At 43.7% G+C, this 19,599-nt stretch overlaps 2 protein-coding genes across 3 annotated transcripts; both read right to left on the reverse strand.

Annotated features, from left to right (window-relative positions):
- Window positions 1-982: 982 nt before the first annotated feature.
- LOC144952924 (uncharacterized) lies at window positions 983-7,594 on the reverse strand. Of its 2 annotated transcripts, none has more exons than XM_078883410.1 (4): window positions 7,507-7,594; window positions 4,063-4,564; window positions 3,761-3,847; window positions 983-2,338 (listed from the first exon to the last, which is right to left on the reverse strand). In XM_078883410.1, exons 2-4 carry the CDS (start codon window positions 4,562-4,564, stop codon window positions 1,773-1,775), a joined length of 1,155 nt encoding a protein of 384 aa, XP_078739536.1. In that variant the 5' UTR covers window positions 7,507-7,594; the 3' UTR covers window positions 983-1,772. The 2 variants fall into 2 exon arrangements, with proteins under 2 accessions (XP_078739536.1, XP_078739528.1); XM_078883402.1 differs by having other exon boundaries at window positions 7,552-7,591.
- Window positions 7,595-12,540: 4,946 nt separating this feature from the next.
- Window positions 12,541-19,094, reverse strand: LOC144952943 (uncharacterized). Its single transcript, XM_078883434.1, has 3 exons — window positions 18,703-19,094; window positions 13,804-14,235; window positions 12,541-13,304 (listed from the first exon to the last, which is right to left on the reverse strand). Exons 2-3 carry the CDS (start codon window positions 14,170-14,172, stop codon window positions 12,744-12,746), a joined length of 930 nt encoding a protein of 309 aa, XP_078739560.1. The 5' UTR covers window positions 14,173-14,235; window positions 18,703-19,094; the 3' UTR covers window positions 12,541-12,743.
- Window positions 19,095-19,599: the final 505 nt, after the last annotated feature.

Below are 19,599 nucleotides of genomic sequence, written 5' to 3' on the forward strand. Positions count from 1 at the left end.
TTGGATAAGGCATTTAAATGTATAAATGTCAATTATAGTATGGAACATAGTTTTCATCATTAAGAAAATACATACCAAGGTGATATTCCAGACACCGAATACTGCACGATTAGTGGAATGTCTGTTGTGTTAATTTTGGTGGCTTCATTTACAAACAATAACGGGATGGAAATCATCACAACACCTCGACATCAAAATAGCATTAGATGATAGTAAAAACCTCAGTTTATTTGCAATGTGTTCAGGCTCGTAGTTTTACGAGTCTTTCAAACGGTAAAACAATGTTTTATTTAGTGTCTTAAATAAATAAGTATAACCCGTAAAAACAAAGTTTTTCACTATAAATCCTTTATATACGTGGCAGCGAACTTAATATACAGGATTTAAAAATATATCCACCTGTGGAGGACGTGGGGATCGATCCCGCGACCTTTGGCATGGGAAGCGAGGGCGCTACCAACTGCGCTACTCCGCCACAGCCTGTGGAGGGGTTACGCTCTGGGCTCTTATACTGTGACGTTCAGCCAAAGCGATGAATGAGTTCTATTTGAATATATGTAAAATATTTTTTTTATTCTTAGGTTTTTTCGGTAAAGTCACGTAGGTAAAAGATCAAAATTAATAAAAATAAAATAAAGATCACGACGTTTCGGAGGCAACACAAGTCTCCGTCATCAGGTGGGACCGGCACAGCCAGATTAGCTGCATCAAGTGAGGCAATGATTCAAGATGTAATCCCTTAAAAGCGAGTTGAGGGGGAAGGAGAGGGGGGGGCTCATCAGAATGTGGTAGCCAATGAATGGAACGTATCGGGAGGGAGGGAGGGGGGCGGGGCCAAAAGGGTGGGCGACGGCGTGGAAGCGATTGTGCGCAAGCGACAAACTGCTGCACACGCCAACGCATAGAACAGAGAGGGGGGAGGCCTGATACACATGATAGAAAAGAACGAAAATGCCCATGTTTATACCAATGCTGGCTGAACAATGAAGAGATTACTGTTAAACACTGGGGATGTTAACACTCGGTAAAGTAAAGTAAAATAGTGCCTGTCAGATAAGATGGTCCAAAAAAGTGTAATTAAGTCTTTTTTGCGTGGTTAATAACATCTTTCCAATGATTACTAAGTTTGTACCCATCATCACGGTTGAAATTATGTTTTTTTTGCCTAAAAAGTGTAAAATTTTGGGAATTTTTTTTTCACGAACATTAATTGTCTGGCACAACGAGTCTGTGTGGAAAATGTCAGCTCGATTGGATCACGGGAAGTGGGTTAAAAAACGAGCGAAAGATTTGCACGGTCCTAAGCAAGCAAGCAAGCACGCAAGCAAGCAAGCAAGCACGAAAGCACGCAAGCAAGCAAGCGAACTTAATATAAAGGATTTAAAAATAGCGTTTCCCTTCCAGTCATGCAAAAAATATACACATTAATATTACTTTACTGAAATATTTTAGATGTTTTCAAACTCGATTTAACAGAAATGGCTCTGTTCTAAACCAATAAAGTACCCTGCAGGAATATTGACAAAACTCATCAGTGGTTTTTTTCAAAATACAAAAGTATATTTTTCCCACCAATATTTTACCAATGTGCTGTTTTAAAGTGAGAGCTCAAACACGAGTTCACATGCAATGCTACTACATAAATAATCCAACACCACTTAATCCACTGTGGTGCAATGTCTTGCTCCAACAAATCAGCTTATCTCATCACTTGCTCTCTCCACGATAGTCATTCTCTCAGGCATGTTCACCACTCGTTTGCATGGGTCTCTTCACAGAACGGAATCGCGTTTTCTTCGTCCAACGGTGCTATTATTGCTACATTCACTCTTGCACCGGTGTTTTTTTAGGCTGATCTTGTTCAAGAAGCGCCCCCCGCACACCGTGCAGCAGTGCGTGTTCTCGCTCGTGTGCATTCGTTGGTGGCATATCATCTGGCCACTTGCGGTAAAGCGCTTCCCGCACACGTCACAGCTGTAAGGCCGTTTGCCCGTATGCGTACGCATGTGGATTTTCACATCGTCGTTTTTGGAGAATTTCATGCTGCACACCTTGCAGCTGTACGTCTGCTTGCCCACGTTCACGGAGGGATTCTGGCTTTCTGAGACCCCCGTCCCGGTCGTGTCTCTCCGCAAAATCGAGCGACGCTGCATTGTTGATGGAAACGGCTTCTCATCAACAGAATCAGAAGCGTCCGTTTCTTCACCGTGTATTTCAGCTGCTGTCTGCTGTGAATAGGATCCATTATTTGCTGGGGACGTAAGATTTTCTCTTGCATGGCAGAGTGAGGTCACGTTCTCAATTTCAAGTTCAGGGAGGTCGTCCAAGAGATGCACACCTTCATTAGAAAACAAACCAGTTTAATACATTGTACATATACATTTAGACACTTCCATTATTTACACTAATGTACAGTGTTATTACTGATTGTGGAAAGTAACACAACTTAAATGTGTGGGTTAAAGGCAAACAGTTAAAGCGAGAGCCCACATTTAAACTATACATATTTATTGTACAGATTGATTCAATTTTTTAACACTTATATGGGACTGTCGTTTTAATGGAAAAAGAACGGATAATACACTCTAACATGATAACAAATGTATGTTAATAGATTCAAAAAGTCAAAGAGTCTCCATTTGTTCGCCATCATTGTCAACACATGCCTGGAATCTTCTCCAGGTGGTCTCCAGAATCCCGGAGGCACATTTCTTGTGGTATTGTTGAAAATTATCAGAAGTGTAAAACATTTTCTGAAGCACCCTGTATTATACCAAGTAATCTTTAAAAAAATCAAGGTTAGCTTAAAATGCCTACTAGCTATTTTAAATGTAATATAAAAAATTAAGACCATTATTGTGAATAATCCTTTTGAGGATAAAAAAAAATTCAAAGTGTATCCTGCATTTCTTACATAAGTAAAATTCGCTTTGTGAAGTCATTTATTGGAATCATCACTCGGGCGTTGATTCAGGGTGACATTTCAGCATTCCTAATTGTAATTTTGGAATGTGTAAAAGAAGTTTAATGAGTTTTTTTTTCTTTACGTGGACATCGCATTCAGCAGGCCGAGCAGTTGGCCAATTACGACCGATTTAATTAGTCATAATGAACAGGAGGGCTAATGTGAACAAACCTTTTAATAACAAAAGTCCTGTAATGAAATATATCTTGCATTCGTGCATATATATATCAGGCTAAGCAACATCAGATAATGGCCTTGTTGGGATGCAATAAGTGTTTTAAAATGTGTTATATATATAAAACCTATCTATTTGTGATGAGCTTTTATTGTATACATATTCAATGCAACTAATCTAGCAGCTGGCAACACACAATTTACTATAAACTCATTGGAGGCATGACTTTATATTGAACCCTTGACACATCATTCCTACTGCACGTGAGAAAAATGAATTGCACAAGGATGGTTCAAACCAATGCATTAGCAGAGGATCAAGGAGGTGGTATTTGCACTTCGTGATCTTCCAATACCAGATTTGTGTTATAACATCAGCAATCAGCACTTAACCATTTTAACTCTCCTGATTCTTGCTCCAGTGCTCAAAGAAGCAGGAAAGGGTTTACAAAATTGGAAATCGTAACTGAAAAAAACAATGGGCCGAAATAGCATCCAGACACAAACGCAAAAATATTTTTGGCACAAAATAAAGCGCTAGTTGTTATAAACTGGACTGTACCTACAAATTAAGTACATCTAAAAAATCCTGCAATTATTGAAACAAGTAAAAAATTGTACCTTGAGGGGGTTCCATTTTTATTTGGTTCGTAGTCATGGTGAAGTTGGTGTCATCCGAGGCTTGAATTAAGGTTGCTTCCGACTCCACTGCACCATTCCAAAACCACATATGAATCATATATAAGACATAAATCATATAGAAATCTACTGTATACACCCAAAATATAAAATAATAAATTACAGCTGTATCATTGGCTGATTATCAAGGGGTACAAAGTATTATCAGTACCATTTTGTTTGTAAAGTAACATTACATTATCCACAATGCAAAGCAATAAAAAGGGGGTACAATTTAGCATTACCATTTTGTTCAGATTGATCCATTTCTGCTGGCCCATCTTCAAAAGCAACACGAGCTGCTGATAAAGAAGAATCCACTTGGAGTTTCCGATTGTCCCCGTTATCCAACCTCTGCACGGACTGCAGCAGCTCCCGGCTCAAGCCGCTCAACAGCGCGAGCAGCACCTCCACCAGGCCTCCCAGCGTCACGTCGCTGGGAGAGGAGGCCGCGGCGTCGTTCCTGCGCAGCGTCCCAGCGTCATCGTGGGGCTCGGCACCCTGCAAATCCTTCACCACCTGCCGCAGCACGGCGTAGAAGCCGAAGGGCAGGCGGTCGCGTGCCGTGGCCAGCAGCTCGGCACGCACGAGGCCGTCCCTGACGCAGGCGCGCAGGACCCTGAAGTCCCGGATGCCCAGCTCGGAGTCCATGGCCCGGGCCACCTCCGCGTTCAGGCCCTGCGCCTCCAGCCACGCTGTGAAGTCCCCGCTCGTCTCCAGCAGCGGGGTGGTCACTGCGTACGCCATCTAGGTGGGATGGGTAAAAGATATACGGTTACATTTGTTTTATGCGGCGAGTTTGTTTACCTTCTTGGTTCTTTCGGTAAAGTCACGTAGAAGGGAGATAATAAAATAATAAAAAGAAAACATAATAAAATAATACAACAGGTCTGCCGACAGACCTGTTCTTCACCTGAGGACAGCTGCTTGCGTTGTGGCCGAAACGTCGTGAGAATTGTATTATACTGGTAGGAACGAAGTGGACCAGACACCAATAGATTATATCGTCCGTCCGTTTGTCCGTCCGTCCGTCCGTGTAGCAACATCGCCCCCTACTGCAAACACTTGGCATGACCCTACAAAAACCTTTAGACTCAGTGACGCTATCCTGGTAGCAACATCGCCCCCTACTGCAAACACTTGGCATGACCCTACAAAAACCTTTAGACTCAGTGACGCTATCCTGGCTAAACAAGTGTAACATTCCCTTATAATTCCCTCAGATAGCTTTTAATTAAAACATTTAAATTAATGAGGCATTCCTGGCTAAACACGTGTAACATTCCCTTATAATTCCCTGATAGCTTTTAATTAAAACTTTGAAATTAAATAAAAAAAACTCACAGCACCCTAATAATTCCCTGAGATAGCTTTTAATTAAAACTTTGAAATAAAAAAAACTCACAGTGCCCTAAAGCCTACAGCTAGGCCTAAAGCCTAGAACTAGGCCTGAAACTCTCCCTTCGTATCGTACCCCCGCGTGTGTGAAAGGGAGTTATGTTTAACAATGTTACATTCCCTCATGTTTTTAAATAGAAACATTTAAATTTAAAGCTTTTACATAAATCATTAAAACATTTAAATTAAAAATTAACTCACAGCGCCCTAAAGCCTACAGCTAGGCCTAAAGCCTAGAACTAGGCCTCAATCTCTCCCTTCGTATCGTCCGATTAGGTGTAGCAACATCGCCCCCTACTGCAAACACTTGGCAGGACCCTACAAAAACCTTTTGACTCAGTGGGGCTTTCCTGGCTTAACAAGTGTAATAATACATTGTTTATATTCTTTGGTTATTCGTTCCTACCAGCCCACCCCGCAGGGTCCTGTTTTTATGTTTTATTATTTTATTATCTCCCTTTTACGTGACTTTACCAAAAGAACCAAGAAGATGAATCCCTGCAGTCACGAAAGCTTTAAATCGAGAGTTTGTTTAGTTTAATTAAAAAATGTTATTTAAAAGCACGTTTGTGAATGAAACCCATGCCCAACTATGCCTCACTTGTCTTGGCCGTGATCTTTGAACGCACAGGGATGGTTCTCCCCTGTTTATATTTCGCCACTTACGCAGCTCTCGCTCTCCCGGAGCCTGTGTACACAGCTGGAGTAGAAATGAAATCTGGACGCCTTTAATTCAACCGGGAATGGGGCAGACATCACCGGAAACTGCGTCAAAAGCCTGAAACGTGGTTTATAACCTGACGACCCAACCTTGACAACTCTCCATTTTCGCCGTTCACCGACTCTTGTTCACTATTAATCGGTTACCTGATTCTCAGCAACAAGTGCTATATTTATCGGAAGAGGAATTATCCCCATTAACGTTCACACTGATAAATTTACATGTACAACAACAAAAGCTGTATCAACCACCACGAATATTAACCAAATCCCTTAACTCTCAATGTAATCCCGTAACTCTACTTGACATCTGTGAACCTACTGGACATCTGTGAAAGAGCTTTATAGCTCATCGGATTCCTCCAGTCTAATACATTTTCTGATAAACACAATCTACAGTTAGGAATTTTAACCGATTCACTCATAAGCTCTTAATAATTATTAAGCTATAATTACGAATCAACATTAATATCTCCATATATATAAAACAGGCAAAGTCGTGAATGTGTCTGTTCAAAATGTTTAGCGTATCTTCTTGGTTCTTTCGGTAAAGTCACGTAGAAGGGAAGTAATAAAATAATAAAAATAAAACAATAAAATAATTCTCACGACGTTTCGGCCACAACGCAAGCAGCCGTCCTCAGGTGAAGACCAGGTCTGTCGGGGAGACAGCGTCTGAAGCCAGCGTCATTCAGACGCTGTCTCCCCGACAGACCTGGTCTTCACCTGAGGACGGCTGCTTGCGTTGTGGCCGAAACGTCGTGAGAATTATTTTATTGTTTTATTTTTATTATTTTATTACTTCCCTTCTACGTGACTTTACCGAAAGAACCAAGAAGATGAATCCCTGCAGTCACGAAAGCTTTAAATCGAAAAATGTTTAGCGTACTTCCCGACATGCATTTGGGGGGGGAGCTCAATAATGCATATATTTTTTGCACAGCAAGTGAGCAGTGACGTCAATCTGTCGTGTGACCCGCGCATGTGGAAGCGTAACGCATTGTAGTGTAGTGGTTATCGCTACGCTCACGGCCGGTGACGATTATTTGAACCGGTCCTGGGCCTCCCCTAGGTCGACTCAGCCTCAAACAATTAACTGGTGTGGTGGGTGAACATCGCCACTGGGGAGACAAAGGCGGCCGGGCGTGGTGAATTAAGTCCCGGGCGAAGCCAAGTAGTAAAGCTAGTTTAGTATACAACATAAACACTTCTCAACCGTAACTTCCCTTAGAAATCCCAGAATTAAACTCCCCAAACGAAAAAGAACACACCTGCCGATATCAATCGATAAATCATCTCACCATATTTGCGAGTCAACATTTATGAACAAATTACGATCGCACACATTCATATCTTTTAACTTTATAATTCCTGCTTTCGAATGAAATCCGGCGATATTAACAAAGTGCAAATTCCACGCGTTTACTAGGCCCAACTTAGGCTCACCTCATGCCAACTAGGCCCAAACAACGCAGAATGACAACTAAATCGATTTTTAAAAACCTCCACGTAAATATTGACCCGTTTCACCTTTTATCATTAACAAACGTGCGATGTTACAATTACAGTACCTTTTGTGCGAGGATTTCGACGGATTACAATAAAAAAAAACCTACGAGTATGGATTGCAACCAGCTTCTTCTTGCCTCCCGCCAACTCGACGCCTCACAATAGCCCGGATGCAGACCCACGTGACCGCTACCTGTCCACCAAAGCCAGAATCAGAAGATGTATTTAGACTATTACTACCCTTTGGTTCTTTCGGTAAAGTCACGTAGGTATAACATAAAATAAGTCACGACGTTTCGGGCGCAACACAAACGTCCGTCATTAGCTAGGAAAGCATAGTCTGCTGTTGAGACAGACTGATTTAAAAGTTTTAAATGGGTGTAGCCCAAGGGTCATAAAGAAGTGGGCGGGGCTAGTAATGTTATACAAAATCGGTACAGTACTCATATTTGCCTCGTTTTCACTTGGGAGGGGGTACATTTTACGCAACAAAGTCATGCCTCAATAACGGAAAGACTATAGCGCGCTTAGCAATAATCAGAACGTAGTGGTAGCGATTGTTTAGTTAATTTTCCCCCAATTACATTCCTTAAATAATGATCAAATAGAGCAAGTCAAGATCTATAAGTATCTTGGGGTCATCCTGGATTCAAAACTGAATTTTGAAGATCACATTGATTATATTGGGAAAAAGACAAAAAATAAAATAGGTTTTCTATATCGACACAAGCACTGCTTCCCCCCCTGTGTTCCGTTTGGAATTGATAAAAGCTACCATACTGCCTCCACTTGATTACTGTGACATCGTGTATAAATCAGCCCCAAGTACTGTACTGAAGAAGCTTGACTCAATGTATCACTCGGCCTTAAGATTTGCATTGAACTGCCCATATAGGACTCACCACTGTGATCAACAAAGCTTTATGTGCAACCAAAAATAAAACATTGACAAGTAACAGGAATCTAATTTATTTAAAATTACATTTTACACAATATAACCGTAAGATTTTCTCATCAGTCAAAAAGGATAATATGACATTTTACAAGTATGTATATTCTTGCAAAAATTGCTTGGCAAAAAGTGATAATAGTCCACCGAATTGTGCAGCAATTGCGGTGGCAGCTGTAGAATTAATACATACCAAATACAATACCAATAAAATCACAAGGATATTATTGCAGAATACAGTAAAACATAGAACATTTAATAGTACCAGTCTTTATTTCGCACCATAAATCCATTGTGTTAAGCCGACATTTTAAATTCATCCCTCATTAATTTATATCCTTTTAAATATATTTCACGCTTTCAATATTTACATTAATGTTCATCAGGCAGCATCTTCAGCTTGGAATGTCACAATGTGAACTTGCTACTCATTTACCTTAAAGCAGAGTGATTTCTCCGAATTGTGTTGTTTATATGCCAAGAGAGGAATAATACATCTTACTTTAAAGACGTCTGGTGCCATGCTACCATCTCAATTTGGCAGTAAAAGCTCTTCGGAAGACCTTTATGATTTCCTGAAGTGCATCTTTGTGGAGTCCATGAAACGCTACGTTAATTGAGAGTAGCCCAAATGGGCCTCAAACTCCTTCACAAGTGTTGAGGTCTCACAAATACTGGAGACCTTTTCAGTTTGGGTTGGCATTGGCCCTGGTGTGCAAGAAACGTAATTAGGGCCCCTGTCCAATTTCTCCCCTTTACCAAATTTCACCGAGGCACCTCCGGCCTCTAAGCCCCCGTACAGTCGCACCGCCTGCACACTGGATAGCTACGGCATAAGGTGAGATGTAATGCATTGAACTCGGACACACGTCACCCACAAGTTAAATGAAAACATAAAAATGTTCCTGTTGCGTATTTTCGGCGCAATAAACATCTAGATATAATGGCCCAAACAAGCAGCTCCAAGAAGACTGAACACTTAGGACTCCATATCATGCTCCTAATTGTTGTAAACATTCTGGTGAGCAGACCTCAGAGAAACGTCAATTGAACATGATTTGTGACGGTGCAACTTCTCTTCAAGCGATAGTGTCACAGATGCCAATACATGCCAACAAGGTCTGTCTACAGACCAACAGGTCTGTCTACACACCAATCATCGCATTCATCATCAAGGATTGCTGCCTGCACTGGCTGGGCCTTGAATTCCGCACGGCATTGGAGAAAAAAGCTGAACGGCCCTTTTTAAGGGACCTGGAAACATTGTAAATTAAAAATGATACCGTTGATGCGATGGAACCAAAGAGCGCAGAGCGATATCACATTTACAGATTTTACGTGGCAAGAGCTCCAAGTGACATTGGAGACAATTGGCAGCAGGACGGTATACTGGTAACAGTCGTGTCTCACAAGAAGCGACTGGATTCGAGTGCTAACGCATGCGCTTTTCTGTGTGGGGTTTGCTTGTTCTCTCCCTGTTTTGCATATGTTTCCTCTGGGTTAACCAGTTTCCTCCCATAGCTTAAAAAAACCATACAATATAACTGGTATTAGCCAAAATACATGTCAATGCTTAAAAATTCTCTCCAAATGACTCAATTGGGTTTACACATAGCATCACCACCCGCTGCTGTCAAAACTTGGCAGGACCCTCCTTAAAAAGTATCGAGACTCAATGAGCCATTCCTGGGTGAACAAGCATCAGTCTGCGCAAATGAATCGGTGACACGGGATGGACTAAGTACCAGGCAATTCATCGACCAGGCAAGACACTGAAAAGATTCCATTGAACGCGTTGCGCCGCTGTTACACCGCTGTTAGACCGTGTCCCCCATGTGCTTGCGCTGGTGGGTCTTCACGTGACTTTTCTGCGAGAAGCGCATTCCGCAAACGTCGCAGTGGAACGGCTTCTCGCCCGTGTGCGTGCGCAGGTGGACCTTGAGGCTGCTCGACTGCGGGAATCCGCGCCCGCACACCTCGCAGCGGTGGAGTTTCTCGCCTGTGTGCATGCGCAGATGGCGCTTCAGGCCACAAATCTGCGAGTAAGTCTGCCCGCACACCTCACAGCGGTACGGCTTTTCTCCAGTGCTTTCTAGCCGGGGCCTCTCTAGATCAGATTTCGCAAGTTGAAACCCGTACATCTCGCTCTCATCAGCAAAAGGCTTCTGGCTGTGGTTTGCTGAGACCGTTCTCCTGATTGGGTCACTCAACACAAACAAGCGTTGCTGCTGTGTCACTGGCTGAGAAGTGTTAATAGTGATAGAGGTGGTGGCAGTTGTATCTTCTTCACTGTTAGTTTCACCTAAAGATGGGTACGGCCATGGATAAGGGCGGGTGTCGGCTGTGCAAGTAAGATTTGTTCTTGTATCTGGCATTGTGGTCAAGTTGGAGATTATGAGCTCGGGCGATTCGTCCAAAAGACCTTCAGCAGAAGACACATCATTCCAAACATAAAAATATGTTAATCTAAATTTGAAGTTTTCGTGACTGCAGGGATCCATACTCTTTGGTACTTTCGGTAAAGTCACGTAGGTATAAAATAAAATAAATAAAATCACGACGTTTCGGACGCAACACAAGCGTCCGTCATCAAGTGGGACAACCACAGCAAGAAACAATTGCTGAAGTGGGCAAAAGGGGCTGCTGCAACAAGAGGCCATATAGGCAATATGTTTAAGCGAACATCGTTTGCCACACTTTCCTCGATATCTATGTCTCGAACTCTGTCTAGAACTCTCTCTCTGTGACGGACAGGAAAACCTTTCGAAGCCAGAATTTGGGATAAGCTGGAAAGAATGATCCCAAATTAATCTATTTTAAAGGTCTCCAAATGGGGCACTGTTCACATGCTAATGAATATGAGTGTCGCATAATGAATGCAGGTCTACATACAATGGTTTATGGAAAAAAAAAAATATATTTTTCAAGATTATGATAAATATTTAGTTTGTTCATCATAAATGTGGTATTATACCTGTTAAATAAGCACAAGGGTTACTCATGACAAGTCTGGCACGCAAGCTTTTTATTTGACAAGTGACACATTTCCACGACACCAAGGCGATCATAATCACCATCAGACATAAATATTCCCACCATCTCGAGAGGCTAAAGTTGGCAGAGACCCTTCAGCGAATGAAATGCAGGGATAAGTAAGCAGAGGATCGCACAAGGTACCAGTACGTATGCCTGTTAAAAGTTTTCGTTTAAAATGTTCTAAACTTAAAAGATGCAAGCAAAAACATAAATACATAAATAAATATATTGTAGATACGTACCGAGGCTGCGTCTTCCTGGCTGATGAGGGCCGCCCCACGCCATGTCGGTTGTGGGGGCTATTTGACCATACTTCACCATGCTGGTCAGTGTGGACAGGTGAAGTCAGGGACCATAGACATACAGGGAGGGCTACATAATGGACAGCAGAGGGCAGGACAGCAACATCTATTGTTGTACCATACTTATATCCTCCCATGGCTATGCTCCCCACCTTCACCAACCAGCACTGACCAGCACGGTGACGTACGAGCAAATAAATCCCCATGACTCGCATGTTGGGAGGCCCTCATCCAGCAGTAGATTGACTAAAAGGGTTGTACACGTCCGCATATATATACACACGTTTTCTTGGTTTGAGTTGTCCTATGGCTCACACTTACCGAGAGGCTCGCTTGAAGTGTGCTCTGCCGGCTCACGTTCTGATGGTTGAGGAAGTAGAACAGCATCGGAAAACTCGGCAACGGACTCTAGAAAATAACACGACAAATGTTGAACGTATGACATGCAGACACAAGTAATTTGGGCACCATTTATTTACCCAGTTGTTAGCAACTTAGTTGAACCAACCAAACCAACTCCATGTCAAATTGAGTGGCTGTTAAATCATATGAAATGTATACCTTCAAAGGGTTCCATTTTAATCTGGTCCGATGTGAAATTGATTTTTCTGTCTTCCATGGATGGGGCCGAGCTCACTTCAGGCTCATCTATACATATTAGAAGCCATAACAGCAGCAACAGCAACATATGTATTTGCAATGGATATGCTTAACATGTATATTTCCAATAAATTGTTTTGAAACAACCAAAATTCAGTTTGTACCTCATGAAATATATTTTATAGTCATACTTGCACTACTATGCATCTCAGTGGAAAGACATTAGTAGCCAGCATATACAGATACATGTTCTCTCACCATAGTAACTTGGAACTTCCATCACGAGTTTAAGGTTACCAAATGCTCAAGAACATGCAGACACTAAAATATGAACCATGGTTAGCTAAGGGCGTGCATTTTGTCTTAAACTGTTGCAGTCTATAATGTGAGAATGTAAGCAAGCTAGAATAATTTATTTATGTGAAACTCGGAGTTGAAAAAACATTCTTTTATTGGATTTTATACCATTCTCGTTGCATTGATCCATTTCTGGTATGTCTTCAGGGCTTTTAGCTCCTGCAGATAAAGGAGAATCTGCTTTATCTTGTTGATCATCCATGGCTCTTAGCTTCTGTGCACACAACAGCAGATCTCGGCTCAAGCTGCCGAACAGCGCAAGCAGCACGTCTACCAGGCCTCCCAGCGTCACGTCGCCAGAGGAGACAGCAGTGGTGTCGTCATCCCAGCGCGGCGTCCCAACGTCGTGGGGTTCGGCACCCTGCAGGGCCTTCACCACCTGCCGCAGCACGGCGTAGAAGCCGAAGGGCAGGCGGTCGCGCGCCGTGGCCAGCAGCTCGGCCCGCACGAGGCCGTCCCCGACGCAGGCGCGCAGGACCCCGTAGTCCCGGATTCCCAGCTCTGAGTCCATGGCCCGGGCCACCTCTGCGTTCACGCCCTGCGCCTCCAGCCATGCCGCAAAATCCCCGGTCGTGTCCAACAATGGTACAGCGACCGCGCACGCCATTTTCATGGGCTGGGCAGAAATAAATTGTACAACTTTTACGATGCGTTAATTTGTTTATACATTTTCACAAGCTACTGGCCTTGTATTTGCTAAAGAAACAGCATTTACGGCACTTTTGTCCATGCAAATTTGTATACAAAGATTTTATTTGTATTCAATCACAGCCCTTTCTTGGGGATCGGTGATGAACATTTTGAGGTTAGGGCTTAATGTTAGAAGTGTCAGTGGTAAAGATTCAGAATTCAGGGGTTTAAATGTATGGTTTAGTGTTAAGGGTTAGGGTTTAGAGGATTAGGTTTTAGGGATAAGGATTAAGGTTCATGGTTTAGGGGTAAGAGTTGAGGGGTCAGGGGTTCATGGCTAGGGTTGGGGCTCGGGACATGATTGCCTAATCCTGCTTCTTTCTCTCCGCATCTGCAAGGGAAAGGGAGCATCTGCCAACTGGAATTTAGGGTGGGAACCTCTCCCTACTCTGCCCATTAAATCCAAACAGACCGGCACCGTTCACCTTTGAGGGCACACACTCGCGCAAGGGTCTCCCTCGGTGTCTGTGGTCCACAGCTCGGGCATGGGCTTTCAGGAAGAGTGTGGGCACGGAGCCCCTCTTGAGCGTCTTGGAGCTCGGATGCTTGACCGGGTCCTTCTCGTCGATGGCTCGGATCCTGTCGTCGTAGAACTTGGCCTCGAAGCAGTCCGGCGTGAAGTGGTCGGAGCACAGGCGGGAGAAGCGGCTCGGCCACCAGCTCTTTCGGCCGATGTTGAGGCACCAGCGCCTCAAGAGGCCTGGGTCCGTGTATGGGAACCTGAAGAAGGAAACCTTGTCCTCAAAGACTTTCCTGGAGCTGTTGCTGCAGCCCAACGCCGCGCAATGGGGCATACTTTCCACAGCTCTTGGCCGCCTTGGGCCTGCGACGGACGTCCGATAACGTTGAGCGACGGCCTTTAAAAAATACATGAAACAAGTTAATGGGCGAAACTGTACCGCAATGCCAGTGGTGCACATGCACAAATAACAAAACAGACTTCAGACGTTCGTCAATAACACTGCGTGAATAACATTTTGTTGTTTAACAACAGGCGAGGTTTTGGGCACAGCACATGTAGAGGCCAGAGATATAGAGTCACTGTACCTTTTAAAAAGGAAAGGATCCGTGTTAAAGTCGACTTTGGCCAGTGTTAAATCTATCCCACGGTCAGGGGAAAAAATATTAATTGTACCTAATGCGGCTTTGTATCCAACTTTATACAGGTAGGAACAACAGTTCCACACTGCCCACCAGGGATTATTTGTCTGTCGTGCATAGCCACGCCCTTGATTTGTATTTCATAGAGCGCTTCGCGCGGGCTCAGCACCACGTGACGCGCCGCCCCACGCAGCTTGCGCCGCGTGACACGGATCGCACGAATGCGTTGTCCAACCAAGTTCCTACCTGCCCACTCTGAAGGAACGTGTTAATTAAATTTCGATTTAAAGCTTTCGTGACTGCAGGGATTCATCTTCTTGGTTCTTTCGGTAAAGTCACGTAGAAGGGAAGTAATAAAATAATAAAAATAAAACATAATAAAACAATTCTCATGACATTTCGGCTACAACGCAAGCAGCCGTCTTCAGGTGAAGAATGAGACACTGCCAAGCTAGGAGCTTATATATAAGCTGAGTTGGAGGTGGAAGAAGAAGAGAGCCTTAACAAAAGAATGTGCATATCAAGAGGAATTTAGCATATTCATGGGAAATGCGTAGGAGGTGGGCGGGGGGGTTTCAAAGTCATATTATGCCCATGCATTATGCAGGATCAGCAGCACCAAAGAGAGGGGGGGGGTAGCATTAACAAAGGGAGGGCATGTTAATAGTATGTAGAAGCAATGAAACATGTGAATGGGAAAACGGTGGCAGGAGATCCGCAGCGGAGCAAATAATGCATTCCCTGTGGAGAGCACAAGATACACAGTTAATGCCAGTGAGTGGACTGCGGTCTGAAAGTCACCATAAACGTGAACAACAATCAGTTAAGATCCGAAGTGGTTTATTACGTCCTTCCAATGATTGCTGAGCCAGAATCCATCTTCTCGGTTGAAATTGTCTCTGTGTTTGTATATGTGGATCGCCTCATGAACGAATCTCTCATGGTAGCCAGATGGCTTGCAGAGAACCTCTGTCTTGGAGAAGTCAATGTCATGTGAACCCACTGTATTGTAACAGTGATCTGCCACGGCTGAGGTGTTTGTCCTACCGTGTTTCAGGTCAGCTTTATGTTCACGGATGCGGTCCGAGACATGTCGTTTGGTTTCTCCAATGTAACTGCTACCACAGAGGCAACTTAGTTTGTAGACGCCAGGGTACTGTATGTCTGGAACCACGTCTTTTACAGACGGAACCAGATCACGGATTTTATGTACTGTGTTGAATCGTACCTGAATCTTGTGTTTAATCAGGATTTTGGAGATCTTTTTTGTGACCCCAGCAATGTAGGGTAAGGTGATGGTTTTGAAAGGCTCCTCAGCAGGATCCTTCTTGACGGTTGGAGTGATGGCCTTGCGGATTGTGTAGTCGGAGTAACCATTAGCCTTAAGAGCTTGGCGTACGTGCGTGTTTGAGTTCACTGGCAATGTGTTCCTGGTCGGAGATGCATTGGGCTCTATGGTATAGAGTCTTGATGAGGGAGTTCTTCTGGGATGGATGGTGGTGGGAATCCGGTTTTAGGTAGGCATCCGTATGGGTGGCTTTCCTGTAGACAGTATGGCTCATTGAACCATCAGGTCTCCTTTTAATTAGGACATCCAAAAAGGGTAGCTTGCCATCTTTTTCGACTTCCTGCTCTAGACCAATTTCTCGACCACATCAATTCCATACACCCAGCCATCAGATTCACCATGGAAGTCGAAAAAAATGGCAAGCTACCCTTTTTGGATGTCCTAATTAAAAGGAGACCTGATGGTTCAATGAGCCATTCTGTCTACAGGAAAGCCACCCATACGGATGTCTACCTAAAACCGGATTCCCACCACCATCCATCCCAGAAGAACTCCCTCATCAAGACTCTATACCATAGAGCCCAATGCATCTCCGACCAGGAACACATTGCCAGTGAACTCAAACACGTACGTCTACAAACTAAGTTGCCTCTGTGGTAGCAGTTACATTGGAGAAACCAAACGACAAGTCTCGGACCGCATCCGTGAACATAAAGCTGACCTGAAACACGGTAGGACAAACACCTCAGCCGTGGCAGATCACTGTTACAATACAGTGGGTTCACATGACATTGACTTCTCCAAGACAGAGGTTCTCTGCAAGCCATCTGGCTACCATGAGAGATTCGTTCATGAGGCGATCCACATATACAAACACAGAGACAATTTCAACCGAGAAGATGGATTCTGGCTCAGCAATCATTGGAAGGACGTAATAAACCACTTCGGATCTTAACTGATTGTTGTTCACGTTTATGGTGACTTTCAGACCGCAGTCCACTCACTGGCATTAACTGTGTATCTTGTGCTCTCCACAGGGAATGCATTATTTGCTCCGCTGCGGATCTCCTGCCACCGTTTTCCCATTCACATGTTTCATTGCTTCTACATACTATTAACATGCCCTCCCTTTGTTAATGCTACCCCCCCTCCCTTTGGTGCTGCTGATCCTGCATAATGCATGGGCATAATATGACTTTGAAACCCCCCCGCCCACCTCCTACGCATTTCCCATGAATATGCTAAATTCCTCTTGATATGCACATTCTTTTGTTAAGGCTCTCTTCTTCTTCCACCTCCAACTCAGCTTATATATAAGCTCCTAGCTTGGCAGTGTCTCATTCTTCATCTGAAGACGGCTGCTTGCGTTGTAGCCGAAACGTCGTGAGAATTGTTTTATTATGTTTTATTTTTATTATTTTATTACTTCCCTCTACGTGACTTTACCGAAAGAACCAAGAAGATGAACGTGTTAATTGCTCTCCTAGTCTGTGTCATTAAACACTGTGCCTTACACGTACGTGAACACGCGACGCAGCTATTGTAACTGTATGGGCAAGTGCGAGTGTATTGAACAGCCAAGACATTAATACATATTGAACTGAAAATAATCTAAATCAGCTCAAGCCTCCTGTAAACCACGTGACTTCTGCGTGGCCACCCCCATTCTGAATGCATTCTCCCCGCCTCCTGTGAAAACAAACGTCGCTTCGTGCAGCTCATTTCTTTTCACTCCCTTCCTTCTCTCTTCCATTTATCAGAATCTATACTCTTCACGAAAACTTCAAATCTAGAATTATCAGAATTTGTTTATTCTTGAGAAATCCGAAGTTATGAAGCTATTTTCCCGTCCCTCTCATCATCATCCTCTCATCCCCAACATCTTGTCCCAGTTATTCCTTCAACATACACACTGCCCTGAGACAAACAACGCTCATAGACTCAACGCTGCACCTCCGATTAACACGGTTGGCTATGCACGGTGCGAAAGAAGTTCAATATACATATATACCGCCCATAGGCTAACACTGCCCATAGACTCCACTCTGCACCTCCGATTAGGGGCCGTCCATAAATGACGTCACGCGATTTTGGACGATTTTTGACCCCCCCCCCCCCCCCATCGTCACACGGCGTCACAAAGAGTCAGACCCCCCCTCAAATATGACGTCACAAAGCTCTGCCCCCCCCCACCCCCCCCAAAAAATAAAACATGCTTCAAATCGCTTTAAACTATTGTCATTGTAGTGGGTATTTAATGTGGAGCTGCACTCTGATTTTGTAGGAAAAAACATTTATTAAAACGTCTATTTAATTAAGTAGAACGTGTTGTCTATATTTATTTAAAGCTGCACATTTTGATGTGACGTCAATTTTCTCAACCCCCCCCCCCTAGGTGCGTGACGTCATTTATGGATGGCCCCTTAGCACGGTCTGATAGTACGGCGCGTAAGAAGTTCAAAATACATATCTACCGCCCATAGACTCAACGCTGCACCTCCGATTAACACGGTTGGCTACGTACGGCGCGAAAAAAGTTCAACATACACAATGTTTTATAGCTGCTCCAGTATTGTTAGTGACAGCAGCATTGTACTGTTACACACCGTTTCGATTCTTCTAACAATATTGCAGTCGAGCTGGGCTATTGCAGTTGCTATCGCATTCACACCTCTTACAATGCAGAATAGCTGCTGGTATAACGTGTTCTTGGTTCTTTCGGTAAAGTCACGTAGAAGGGAAGTAATAAAATACTAAAAATAAAACATAATAACGTGGTTAATAATCACTATTTATAATGTAGTTAAGAGGGGTAGGGAACCTTTTTTTCTACCAAGGGCCATTTGGATATTTATAACATCATCGGCGGGCCATACAAAATTATCAACTTAAAAAATTAGCCTGTTACATTTGGTCAAACATTTAATTAACTCACCCCTAATGCGATGGCTGGAACTGCTTCTCTTTGGGCGAGGCGTGGTGATGTTAGCTGGCTATTGATGATGTTGCTGCTACTCGCAACTGCTTTTCCAGGTTTGCTCCTGAGATTTATTGAATTTCGAGTCCCACCTGCGGTTGGCTTGGCAGGGCCACACCAAATTAATTCGTGGGCCTCATACGGCCCGCGGGCCGGACGTTCCCCACCCCTGCATTACCTTAACCCCACCGGGGAATTCTCTACTGCGTTTACGGTTATTGATGGAGTTATCAGAGGCACACGGGGGAAAAAAATCAACCGTGAGCTGTGTTAAAGCAGATGATGGTTGTTACCCTACTGTAAACGGTACAGTAAACCTCACGCTACCCACGTAAGTCAACCAGCTGGGTATCGATTCTGATTTGACTTCACTGCCACAAAGGAATCGATGGCGCTGGCGATTCCATAGGATAATTCTCATTTTTATTTTTCCAGGTATTAAGGCTCCCCCACTGAGCTCTATGGAGCTATTTTTCAGAAGTATATCTGTCAACACCTTATCGGTGCCTACCTGATTATTAATGACCAATTCAGACCTTATTGGTCACCCCGTGCCCTTATCAATCTCAACGGTCATCCTGCAAAGTCCCATCACAAGGGAGAAACACAAATAGACAAAACGATGTCACTAAGTAGATTTTTGTTGCCCGTATTGAAACGGCTGTACGCCGTGTGGACCTGAAAACTCAATTTCCCTGTGCAAGAATACAGGTAAACCGTACGGGTTGACAGGTATGCAGAAGCGAACCTGGCTAACACGAATGATAGCTCGACGAAGTGGCTGATCGTGTGGAAATTTATATCAGTAGCCAAATAACTCTAAACGCGCGATGTTGATTCTAAACGTGGAGGGAA

The sequence above is a fragment of the Lampetra fluviatilis genome, chromosome 3, assembly GCF_964198595.1.
Source record: "Lampetra fluviatilis chromosome 3, kcLamFluv1.1, whole genome shotgun sequence".
Lineage (NCBI taxonomy): Eukaryota > Metazoa > Chordata > Hyperoartia > Petromyzontiformes > Petromyzontidae > Lampetra > Lampetra fluviatilis.

What these genes read in the sequence shown, in the direction of transcription:
- LOC144952924 (XM_078883410.1), bottom strand. Translation starts at nt 4,564, where the DNA reads ATGGCGTACGCAGTGACCACCCCGCTGCTGGAGACGAGCGGGGACTTC. An exon ending in GGATCAATCTGAACAAAATG is followed by an intron (nt 3,848 to 4,062) that starts GTAATGCTAAAT and finishes GGAATGGTGCAG; the next exon opens with TGGAGTCGGAAGCAACCTTA. An exon ending in AAAAATGGAACCCCCTCAAG is followed by an intron (nt 2,339 to 3,760) that starts GTACAATTTTTT and finishes TTTCTAATGAAG; the next exon opens with GTGTGCATCTCTTGGACGAC.
- LOC144952943 (XM_078883434.1), bottom strand. Translation starts at nt 14,172, where the DNA reads ATGCCCCATTGCGCGGCGTTGGGCTGCAGCAACAGCTCCAGGAAAGTC. An exon ending in GCGAGTGTGTGCCCTCAAAG is followed by an intron (nt 13,305 to 13,803) that starts GTGAACGGTGCC and finishes ATTTCTGCCCAG; the next exon opens with CCCATGAAAATGGCGTGCGC.